At 44.3% G+C, this 12,958-nt stretch overlaps 1 protein-coding gene across 1 annotated transcript in view; it reads right to left on the minus strand.

Moving 5' to 3' along the window:
* The window catches only part of NIPBL (NIPBL cohesin loading factor), a 1,354,860-nt gene that overhangs the window by 943,790 nt on the left and 398,112 nt on the right, over window positions 1-12,958 (minus strand). The window contains 1 exon segment of the mRNA XM_033932779.1: window positions 1,410-4,169. Within this exon segment, the coding sequence (XP_033788670.1) occupies window positions 1,410-4,169 (2,760 nt within the window).

Consider the following 12,958-nt stretch of genomic DNA (forward strand, 5'->3'; position numbering starts at 1 on the left):
TCTGAAAGAATTGCTTTCAGAAACTGAAAACTACAGGGGGCTCTAACTCTCTGAGGTATAAGGAGCATGTGCTCAGAAGAATATTTGGATTTCTACAACTCCCAGATTGCAAAAAGGGATTAAACACTTAGAGTACTGAATCCGAAAGTGAAATAACAGAATGCATTTAAAATTAAGAGCTACATTTACTTGGATCAGAATTTATCAATGGGTACTCAGATAGATGCTATAGTTCACAAAAGCTTTTTTATGTTATGAAAACTATGAACAGTTAGATCTTATTTTGATACTAATTCCTTTAGGCTTTTAGTGCAATCTTTGATTTTGAGTATTTTAGATTATTGTAATGTTATTTAGTTAGCAGGCTATCAAAAAAACTTTAATAGATTCTGTATCATTCAAAATACAGCTGTTTGTTTAATATTTAATTTGAAGAAGACAATGTGTCACAGTATTACTGAAGACTTCATTGGCTTCTATTTGAAGCAACAGTTACATTCAAATTTGGATGTTTCTGTTATAATATAAAATATGGTCTACTTCCAGATTTATTTTGTTGACCATTTCATGTTTATAGACTCTAGAGCAGTGTTATCGCAAACTGTGTGCCACAGCACACTAGTGTGCCTCCTGAGATTTCTGGTGTGCTGCGGTACACTGGGGAAGAGGAGAGGTGCCAGCGCCAGATGACTGTCTACAGGACATGCCTCTCGCAAAAAGAGGCATGTCCTGTAAGCAATCTCCCGACACCAGCACCTCTTCTCTCTGCCGGCCCTTCTCTCCAGCGCAGGTCTTTCTGTCGGCACAAGGCCTGTTTGAAGGGCCTTTGCGCATATGCTGATGGCTGCACGCTGACGTCACGCATGCGCAAAGTCATCACGCCAACTCCAGCACACTTCCGGGTATCTTGAGCCAGAGACATTAGGTTTAGTGGCCCCGGTTTGAAAAAGTTTGTGAGATACTGCTCTAGACGTTTTCTACGAGAAATTGCTTAAGGTTTTTCTGTTTAAAAAAATTTTGCTAGCCTAAGTTTGTATATCATTGTGTTTGTACAATTTCTATTTTATTATTAACTGCATCGAACTGCCAGGTTTTGTGGTATATAAATAAAACTTTTATGTTAAATGGTGCTATTGTATTATCTGCATGAACATGCATTTACACATTAATTACCTCCAGTACCATTCTATGCAATGGGATCTATTTACTAACATGCATTAACAGTATTAGTATGTGCTAATGAAATAGTAAATCTAGCATTAAAATTGACACTAGTTTCAAAACCATTTGAAAGGAACATAAAAGAGATATTTATAAATTAACTAAAGATATATTGGTCCTTTTAGTTTGAATAGCACACACACAAAAAAAAGTATAATTAAGACAGAGTTGAAAAGCCAGTCTCTTACCTTTGCCGGTTTTTGATGACTTGTGTTTACTAGATTTAAACGAGTCTCTTGATTTTTCTTCTCTCTCTTTAATCAATTTCTGCACGTCATCAAGGGAAAGCTTCTGCAAAACCACGACCGGCTTAGCTCCTTTATTCATGTCCTCCATTAGTCCCATTTTCTCTACTTTATCCTTTTGACATCCTTTAATATCAGACTTCCTTGTCTCCTGCGTGACATTGCCATCTTTATCCCGTTTAAGTTTTGGAATGACAAAGTGCTTCAATGCAACTGACCTGGCCCCCAGCAAATAGCTGGGGAACTCTGCCTTGTTGTCTGAACAAGTTTTATTAATATCCATTTTACTCTTATTACTGTCCGTCCTTCGCTCATCCTTAACAGAAGAGGATTTGATACTAGATTTATCAGATCTCAGTTTATTAGGATCTCCTTTATTCTCAGATTTAATTCGCGGGCTCTCTGACCTTGATTTCTGTTCCCCAGAAGGAAGTCTCTCTCGAGATTCTCCCGATTCATGTCTGTGCTTTTTTTCTGTCTTAATTGGATCAGATCTACTACCATGTTTAGAATCATGTTCCCGTCTATTACAGGACCTTAACATTTCCGGTCTTCTAATTTTTAACTGATCCCCTCTAAATTTCTCTAGCTCTCCTCTGTCCTCTGATTTCTGTTTAAGACCATCATGTGTATCACGGCTATTGCGTCTAGGATTCTCATGCCCAGGTCGACCATCTGCTCTCAGTTTTGATGTTTCTGACCTGTTATCAGGTTTTACCTTAGGAAATTCAGACTTATTCTCTTGTCTGATTCTAGATCCTTCAGACTTTTTTTCTGTAGATAATCTGATAGAATCCCTTCTGTTTTCATGTTTATGTTTGGGAATTTCTAAACGATTTTCATTTTTCTGTCTTGGCGTCTCCATCCGGCTCTCAGCCCTCTGCCTGTGCATCTCTGATTGGCCTTCAGTCCTCTGCTTCGGTGTCTCTGATTGGCTTTCTGTCCTGTGCATGGGGGTCTCGGACTGGCTTCCTGTCCTGTGCCTTGGAATTTCAGACTGATTTTCATGTCTCTGCTTCATGGTATCGGGCCGGCCCTCGGGCTTCTGCTTTGGCGTCTCAGGCCGGCCCTCAGGCCTCTGCTTTGGTGTCTCGGGCCGGCCCTCGAGCCTCTGCTTTGGCGTCTCGGGCCGGCCCTCTGGCCTCTGCTTTGGCGTCTCGGACCAGCCCTCCGGCCTCTGCTTCGGCGTCTCGGGCCGGCCCTCTGGCCTCTGCTTTGGCGTCTCGGGCCGGCCCTCCGGCCTCTGCTTCGGCGCCTCGGGCCGGCCCTCCGGCCTCTGCTTCGGCGTCTCGGGCCGGCCCTCCGGCCTCTGCTTCGGTGTCTCAGGCTTCTGCTTCGGCATCTCAGGACGGCCCTCCAGCCTCTGCTTCGGCGTCTCTGGCCTCTGCTTCGGCATCTCGGGCCGACCCTCGGGTCTCTGCTTCGGCGTCTCGGGCCAGCCCTCGGGTCTCTGCTTCGGCGTCTCAGGCCGGCCCTCGGGTCTCTGCTTCGGCGTCTCGGGCCGGCCCTCGGGTCTCTGCTTCGGCGTCTCGAGCCGGCCCTCCGACCTCTGCTTCGGCGTCTCGGGCCGGTCTTCCAGCCTCTGCTTTGGTGTCTCGGGCCGGTCCTCCAGCCTCTGCTTCGGCGTCTCGGGCCGGCCCTCCAGCCTCTGTTTCGGCGTCTCGGGCCGGCCCTCCGGCCTCTGCTTCGGCATCTCGGGCCGGCCCTCCGGCCTCTGCTTCGGCATTTCGGGCCGGCCCTCCAGCCTCTGCTTCGGCGTCTCGGGCTGGCCCTCCTGCCTCTGCTTCGGTGTTTCGGGCCGGCCCTCCTGTCTCTGCTTCGGGGTCTCGGGGTGGCTCTCCGGCCTCTGCTTCAGGGTCTCGGGATGGCTCTCCTGTCTCTGCTTCAGGGTCTCGGGATGGCTCTCCTGTCTTTGCTTCAGGGTCTCAGGATGGCTTTCTGGCCTCTGCTTTGGTGTCTCGGGCCGGCCCTCAGATTTATGCTTTGGGGTCTCGGGCCGGCCCTCGGGTTTATGCTTTGGGGTCTCAGGCCGGCCCTCGGGTTTATGCTTTGGGGTCTCGGGCCGGCCCTCGGGTTTATGCTTTGGGGTCTCGGGCCAGCCCTCGGGTTTATGCTTTGGGGTCTCGGGCCAGCCCTCGGGTTTATGCTTCGGGATCTCGGGCTGGCCCTCGGGTTTATGCTTCGGAGTCTCAGGTCGACCTTCAGGTCTTGGTTTGGGGGTTGTAGGTCTTGGTTTTGCTTCCTGCTTACCATCAATTTGCTTGATATCACTTTTGTTATCTCTATGTTTATTTTCATGCTTGGTGTCATTTTGATTGCTTTCACTTTTGTTACCTCTTTTACAATCATTGTTCTGTTTACCATTGTAATTTAGACTGTCTGATTCAGATTTTTTCCTTGAGGTCTCAGGATTGTTTTCAGTTTTATATTTAAGAACTCCAGCAGTGTCCTCTTGAGGCACAGAAAAAGATCCATCATTACACTGCTTTGCTTCTTCTAGCTTTTTGATGCTATTGGAATCCTGAGTTACAGCTGCCTGAGAGTCCACTCTGCCTGCTTGTTGTAGATCAATACTAACCATAAGAGCTGGCCTTGACCCGTTACCTGAAGAACCTGTCTCCTGAGAAGCTGGTCTGTTTCCTGTGGTAGCACCACCAGCCTCCAAAGGGTAAGAATCTTGCTTTCGTTTCTTCAAAGGTTTATCTGTAAATTACAAAATAAAAATTTGTTATTGGCATGCTCAATGATTAAAACCAACATCTAATTTCTGTTTTTAGAAGACTATTTGAAATAAGAATTTGATACCAATATATGAACATTCAATCACTTCAGCACCTGGGCTTAGCTGTGAAGCACAGTACATAAGTTCCATGTAATCTGAAAATTTAATATATTCCAGAATAATTTTAAAAGAATTATGCAAAATAGCACATAAATTCATGAACTTTAAACTAACTGCCAACAGTGCTACTTGACCTAGGTTTAATTCCAAAGCAAAGCTTCTGCTCCCCAGGTTAAGACTGGGCTGGGGATATAGGAAAGGCAATGTTTGCAGCCCCAGGAGAAAAAGGACTCAATCACTGTATAGCAGTAACGCTTAAAAGACTCAAGCAGGGTGCACATATTGGACTTCAGAAAGAGCTCTGGTCACTGGTCCAAAACTTAGCTATGAAGAAAAGAGAGGTAGTTTTACAAATAAATGTTCATATTACAGTAATCAATTTTTAAAAAAACCCAACAGTTCTGAATTATCTGGAAGGGCAATGAGGAAATTGCAGGACCAAAATATAAACGTACATCAAGAATTTTTTTTAAAATTATAATTATCCAGCTTATTTCCAAAGCCCTCTAAAACCAATACAACTAATTCACGTATTTCCCCCAACTATAGGCTGCCCCATTCTATAGGCCATAGAAAATTCTGAATTACTTCTTAAAACTGTTAGATAAGCCGCCCCATGTTACTAGCCCCGGCTTACTGGAGTAACTGAACTTTTTTAAAATCATCCCCAGCAGTGTTCCCGCTAAGCTGCGCTGGCGTGCGCTGGCGCACAAAATATTAGGTCGCAGCGCACAAGTTTCTCGTCACAGCGCAGGACCGGCAAGATTGACTCATTTGAACTTCCTGCCGGTCCGCGCAGGACCGGCAAGATCAGCATCGGAAGCGTGCGCTGGGCCGGAGAGATCTTGGGGAGCCTCCGACAGTGGCTTTCTCCCCTCTCTGCAGCTCTCCTTTACTTCCCAGCGCAGCGATTCACGAAGGCAGCCTCGGGGCTTTTGCTGAGTCGCGGCTGCCTCTGATGATGCAACTTCCTCTTTCCTCAGAGGCGGCGCGAAACAACAAAGGACCCGAGGCTGCCTTCGTGAATCGCTGCGCTGGGAAGTAAGAAGAGCTGCTGGGAGGGGAGAAAACCACTATCAGTCTGGGAAGCTGCTGGGCAGGGGAAAAAAGGGACAGCTGCTACTGGAAAGGGAGAAGGAGAGATGCTTCTGGGAGGGGAGGAGGGAAAGGAATCTGGGAAGCTGCTGGGCCAGGAAAAAAAAGGGACAGCTGCTACTGGAGAGGGAGAAGGAGAAGGAGAGATGCATCTGGGAGGGGAGGAGGGAAAGGAATCTGGGAAGCTGCTGGGCCAGGAAAAAAAAGGGACAGCTGCTACTGGAGAGGGAGAAGGAGAAGGAGAGATGCATCTGGGAGGGGAGGAGGGAAAGGAATCTGGGAAGCTGCTGGGCAAGATAAAAAAAGGGACAGCTGCTACTGGAGAGGGAGACGGAGAGATGCTGCTGGGAGGGGAGGAAGGGAAGAGAGTTACTGCTGGACAGGAGGCTGGGAGAAAGAAAGAAAGGGGGCAGGCAGGGAAACAGAAGGAAAGAAGAGAAACAGAAAAAAAGAAAGAAAGGTCAGGGAGAGAGGAAGAAAAAGTTGGGGGAGGGAATGAGGTGTGGAGGAGAGAAAGCATACAGGCTGATAGAAGGGAAGAAAGATTGGATGCACAGTCAGAAGAAGAAAGTGCAACCAGAAATCACCAGACAAGGTAGGAAAAATGATTTTATTTTAAATTTAGCAAAGTGGAGGCAGTATTACCACAGTTTTCAAAGGAATTTGCCCAAATAACTTAATAGTTAACTGGGTAAATTCCCAGAGATGAAAACTTCCCTTCACTTACTATGCACAGTTCTGAATTTATATCTGCTGTCTATATTTTACAATATGGTCCCCTTTTACTAAACCGCAATAGTGGTTTTTAGCGCAGGGAGCCTATGAGCGTCAAGAGCAGTGCTGGGCATTCAGCGCAGCTCCCTGCGCTAAAAACTGCTATTGTGGTTTAATAAAAAGGATGGAGGGTATATTTGTCTATTTTTGTATGCTATAAAAACCAAATACAGAGAGAGACTGAGAGCTGTTGACGAAGAGCTACGTGTGTGTCTTTCTTCCATTCCAGCCAGAATATCAGCTTTGTGTTCAGCCAAACAGGCCCAGGTTTCGCACTGAATAAAGTATTTTATAATTTTTATTTCATAATAAAGTAATTATAAAATACTTTCTTTGTGTTTATTTGATTCCTATTCAAGAGAATTACTTTATATATAGTCAATATAGGCAGAGAGTTAAATTTTTTAACATTTTCTAATGGTGGTGTGCCTCGTGATTTTTTTCATGAAACAAGTGTGCCTTTGCCCAAAAAAGGTTGAAAAACACTGGTCTAGAAATTGAAAGCATCAAACGTATTGTCTTCTGGACTGTTTTTAATTTACAGTTTACACATATGGATGTAACAGACATAACTACATTTGTTGTAAAACATTTATTAAGATATCATTTCATCCCTACAATTTCTGTGTTCTTAAAAATATTATTTAACGTTATTTAATTTAGCGTGTAGGCCTAAAATTCCTTTGAATACCTCGTCCTCATGTATCAGCAACTTTGACAACATATTTATTTGGCTCATAACTTGCTGGCGCCCGATATTTTTAGCTCACAGTGAAAAAAGTTTGCTCACAACACCCGCCCGCTTAGAGGGAACACTGATCCAGGTACCTTTTTAAATCCCCCTTAAATACCTCCCTCACTGGACGGCTGTCGGCTGCTTCTTCCAATCTCACGGCCAGCGGTGCAGGCATGAACAATCTTTTTGGCATCCAGCCTGGCCCCGAACCACTTACTGAATTGGCTGCCGTTAGTTCTCGCAAATCCCATGAGAACTGATGGCAGCCATTCAGGAAGGGGCGCGGGGCCAGGCTAGATGCCAAAAAGATCGCTCCTGCCCTGCAACGTTGGCCATGAGATTGGAGGAAGCAGCCAGCAGCCGGCTAGCGAGGGAGTTATATAAGTGGGATTTTATCTTTCTCGCTCAACTCCCCTTATACCTGTTGGGGATTTGGGTGGGGGGGGTCTTGTGTTATTGTGCTGTTGATCATTCTGGCTATTTGATCGCTTGTTGAACTCCTGAGGGTGTACTATTTGTATTTCTTGCACTGGTCTCTTTATTGTATTGTTCTGCTTTACTATTTTTTATTACTTTAACATTGGGGGGGGATTACAACAAGAACTCTGATGCTGGCCAGTATCTGTTATTTTGTATGCACTGCATTCTTGTTTGCTTTCATTGATGACTGTTCTTGCTGTTTGGCTATGTTTTTGGATTGCATCAATAAAAATTGTTTGAAACTAAAATGGTATGGGGGGGGTGATTTAAAAAGGTACGTGATTTTAAAGAGTTTTCATGTCTTTAGATAGGCTGCCCCATAGGCAGGTTTGTAAAATCAATCTATAAGCCATGGCCTATCACTGGGAAAATAGTGGGCTTTGGAAATGAGCCTTCAGTTCTATGTTCTGTTTTTCTCATCTTCTACAGATTAATTTAACAATGCAGTTAAAGACCTTAATGGCACTAAATTACAAAACACTAAATTACACTAAATTACAAGACACTAAATTACAAAACAATGGCACAAAAATTACAAAACAATTTTACACAAAACACAGGTTAAACCAATATCAAGAAGTACTTTTTAATAATCAAAAGTAAATATTATCTTGATCACTATAAAAAGAGGAAAAGACAATGTACAAAACTTAGGCCAAGCTACTTGCAGCCAAAACCATCGTACAAAGCTTAAAGTCCAGTTACTTACCATAACAGGTGTTATCCAGGGACAGCAGGCAGATATTCTCACATGTGGGTGACATCATCCACGGAGTTCTGGTACGGACATTTTGAAAGTGCATCGCCACGTTAAGAAATTTAGAAAGTCTGCGAAAGCTCGCACCGCGCTTGCATGAGTGCCTTCCTGCCTGACGTAGGCGCGTGGCTCCTCAGTTCAGTAAGCCAGCTAAGAAGCCAACCAGGGGAAGGGGTGGGTTGTGAGAATATCTGCCTGCTGTCCCTAAATAACACCTGTTATAATAAGTAGTTGTGCTTTATCCCAGGACAAGCAGGCAGCATATTCTCACATGTGGGTGACCTCCAAGCTAATTAGAATGGGATGGTGGGAGTGTTGGCCTTTTAGGAAACTAAATTTTGTAATACTGACTGGCCGAAGTGCCCATCCTGTCTAGAAAAAGATTCCAGACAATAATGAGAGGTGAATTTATGAACTGAGGACCAAGTAGCAGTTTTGCAGATTTCATCAATAGGAGTAGAACAGAGAAAAGCTACTGAAGCTGCCATAGCTCTAACTTTATGGCTTGTGACCCGACTCTCCAGTTGCAGCCCAGCCTGAGATAACAGAACGATATGCAAGCAGCTAACCAATTGGAAATCGTTCTCTTGGAAACAGGTAGCCCCAACTTGTTAGGATCAAAAGAGATGAAAATTTGAGATGTCCTATGCTGCTTTGTTCTGTAGAGATAATAGGCCTAAGTCCATTTGCAATCCAGAGAGTGAAGGACCGTTTCTCCTGGATGAGAATGAGCCTTAGGGAACAAACACTTGAAGTACAATCAATTGATTGAGATAAAATTCAGTGACAACTTTTGTTAAAAATTTCGGATGGGTTCGAAATACAACTTTGTCATGGCTGAACACTGTAAAAGGTGGTTCCTCCACTAAAACTTGAAGTTCACTCACTCTTCCAGCAGAAGTGAGAGAGATGAGAAAAACAACTTTCCATGTAATGTACTTGAGATGAGCCGTAGACATTGGTTCAAATGGAGGCTTCATCAATTTAGCAAGAACCACATTGAGATACCATACCACTGGAGGTGGTATCAAAAGTGGTTTGACATTGGAAAATCCTTTCATGAATCTGGAAACCAATGGGTGAGCAGTGAAAGGTTTACTATCACTGGTTGATGAAAGGCAATGATAGCACTGAGATGGACTCTGATAGATGTAAATTTGAGACTACAGTCAGATAAATGAAGAAGATAATCCAAACTAATGAACTGCAATGGATTTCGGATCATGATGATGAAGACGACACCAGGAAGAAAACTGTGCCCACTTTTGTTGATAACATTGATTGATATTAGAAGCTTCCAGAAAACCAGCCAATCGAGCAGGCTGAGAGAAACAAAGATCAGCAGAACTCAGCCCGAGAGATACCAAGTTGTCAGGTGCAGAGACTGTAGATTGGAGTGCAGAAGTGATCCTTGACTCTGTGTAAGACATGGTGGAAAAATCAGCAGAGGTATTGGCTCCTTGATACAGAGTTGAAGTAGAAGGGAGAACCAAGGCTGCCTGTGCCACCGAGGAGTTATGAGTATCAGGGTGGCTGATTCCTGCTTGGCTTTGACAAGCGTATTTAGAATGAGAGGAATGGAATGAAACACATAGAGAAACTTGCAAGTCTAAACTAGAAGAAAAATGTCGGCCTCCAGATGTTGAGGGGAGTAGAGTCTGGAGCGGAAGTGGGGTAATTTGTTGTTGTGGGGTGACACAAAGAGATCCATTTGATAAATTCCCCATTGAGATAAAATAGGATGGAGAGCTGCAGAATTGAGCATTCACTCGTGAGAATGAAGAATTCTGCTGAGTTTGTCTGCTAAGAAATTCTTATCTCCTTGAATGTAAACACTTTTGAGAAAGATGTTGTGAGTAATTGCCCTCAGCCAGATCTTCTGAACCTCCTGACAGAAGAGAGAACCTGTGCCTCCTTGGTTGGTGATATAGTACATGGCTACTTGATTGTTCGTGCGAAGGAGAAGGACATGGATGATCATCAAATGCTGGAAAACTTTGAGAGCATAATGAGTCTCTCTGATTTCCATGAGAGTGATGTGAAATTGTTGCTTTTTGGATGACAGATGACCCTGAGTTTGAAGGTCATCCAGATGAGCCTCCCAAGCATAAGTTGACGCATAAGTGGTCAGAACTTTCTGATGAAGATGAATATGGAAGAGAAAACCTCTAGACAGGTCAGAAGAGTTGATTCACCACTGAAGCGACCGTCGAAGTGAGGAGATGACAAAAAAGTGGTGCGAGAGAAGATTGATCGCTTGAGACCACTGTGAAGCTAAATCCCATTGAGGCGCCCTGAGATGAAGTCTCACAAAAGGAGCCACATGGACTGTGGAGGTCATATGGTCCAGAAGAACCATCTTTCGCCTGGACGAGGATGACTGGAGCCAGGCCCTTTGATGGCAATGCTAAAGTGTCCTGACATTCTTGAGGAAGAAACGCCCTGTAGAGGCCATGTCCCAGAAAAACCATAATGCACTTACCTGAGAGTGATTAAAAACTGAACACCCAAAGGACCAAGTTGGAAAAGGGTGTTGGATACTGCTAAGGAAGACCCACCCTGTGTCGAGTAGAGCTCCTATAAATTGAGGATTTGGAGATGATTGAAGTTGTGATTTGGGAATGTTGATTTCAAACCCCAAATACTGAAGAAACAATATGATGTGATATGATGCGAAGAACACACCCTATGAGCAAGGATCCTCAAAGAATCAAGCTTCTATAGGATAGACTTGAAGGTCCTGAGACCTCAAGGTCGTAGTATTAGCACGAGGCCCCTGATGAAAAACCTCTGGAGAGGATGTCCAGCCGAGAAGTCGAACCTTGGGTTGATAGTGGTGAATGCCACTTGAAATCTGAGGAACTTCAACTAGGCCCTTAATAGCCTAAAAAGGGAAGCAAAGGGTAATGGTGCAAATAAGAACTGAGGAATGTTCTACATGAAGGGTGCACCATGAAATCAAAGGGAAAGCCTCTAGCTGATCGAGCAAGCATAAGCCGGTGCAGCAATCAAAAGGAAAAGAAAAAAGTAGATATGGAGTAAAAAGGGGAAACGAGCCCCTGATATCCAATGGCCTCCCAAACCTCTGGAATGAAGAAAATAGGAGCATAGGAGAAAAAACAAGAGGACAGTGGATGCCTGCTGGAAAGTACCGGTTAACATTGATGGTACAATGGAAGGCATACTTGAAGAAAAATGCACATGGTTGATCCTGCATTACAGTAAAAACCCAAGGAAGGATCTGACATGGTGGGAAAACTAACTTACAGGCTCTACACACCCATTAGTTCCTGCCACCGTATACCAAAATGGTAAGACCACAATAAGAAAAAAGAGCCACCTTATAGGCTCGATACCCCATGGTGGAATCCTGAAGTTGTCAACGAATGGAAACATTATCATCTAGAAGATAGCGTGCCAATCAGCCCATGGGCAAAGACATAGAAGAAGCTCTGGAAGACAACTGCGACGAACCAAAAGCAGACAAACGATTGTCAGATGTGTGCTGAAAATTTGTAGTTGAAGAAGATCTGGAGGAATCTAACTGACAGACTCTACACCCATGTTAGATTCTCCATCATAGACCATGAGAAGCAGAAGTAGTGAGATGTCTACTCTGTGAAGTAGTATGGTAAAGAAAGAAAGGGTGAAGGAATCTATCTTTACAGATTCTACAACCATGTTAGATTCCTCACCACAGTCCATTTCAATATGAAATGTGGCAAAAGGCAGTCTGAATGATGATGGTGTTGCCACTATGACACCTGTCTACCAATAACAGATACCAATAGAGATCAAGTCCGTCTATAATATGGCCCTCAGCCTTGTCAGCAGTGAAGCAGAGACCTTAGGTGAGGAATATAAGTTAGGTCTCCCAATGGAAGAAACAGCAGGAACAAACTGCTTTTTTGTAGAGGGTTTCTCTGAAGATGCCAGGCCAAGGCAGGTTAAGGAGCTCCTAAGAAGGATGATAGTCCAAAGTTTCTAAAAAGTCTATATTTAGAATCTGACTCCAAGTTTACTGAAAAAATGTTCCCAGCTGATGAATAAAGCACCAGGCGAAAGTCATGGAGACCTGGAAGCAGGAGAATCCTCCTCAGTATCAGAACACAATTCTTTGATTGGCACCAGTCCGGTGTCAAGAAACCTTTCAATGTGGAACCATGTTGAAGATGAAGACCATCGATGTCTAGATAAGCGGTGATTTGATGCGGAACCGGATGGACATGATGACTGGTGTCGAGAATCCTACTGGTGTGTCGATGCAGCATCAAAGGTACCAGGAGGCCTCGCAGTATCAGACTGAGGCTGGTTCGGTACCAAAGGAGTTGACTTCGGGGTAAAAATATTAAAATTAACCCCATATTCTTCATGGAGCAGAGCATCGAGCTTCTGTTGGAAAGTTAGCCCCAGTACCTTTGGCTTGCTCGCCGGTACCACTGGTACGACACATTCCGGAGAGGATAACTCCGAAGATGCATCACCCCTCGATGATGGAACTAATTGCTTAAGGGGTTTTCACATGGCTGGCATGAATGGACTCGATGCCTTACTTGCCTGCAACCCCATCTGGGAAGCTGTTGCTTACTAACTGGCTTATCAGATGAAGCGATGACTTGCGACACTGGAGACGATAATAAATACAGAAAAGACGAAAGTCTTCTTGGCAAGCCCCAAGGACAAAATTACCAGAACATCGTTACAATTAAAGGGCCACGAATACCCAATTTCCAAAACTATAAAAATACTGGGAATCACACTAGACACACATCTAACCATGGCTGACCACACGAACTTAGTGGTGAAGA

The sequence above is a fragment of the Geotrypetes seraphini genome, chromosome 1 (assembly GCF_902459505.1).
Source record: "Geotrypetes seraphini chromosome 1, aGeoSer1.1, whole genome shotgun sequence".
NCBI lineage: Eukaryota > Metazoa > Chordata > Amphibia > Gymnophiona > Dermophiidae > Geotrypetes > Geotrypetes seraphini.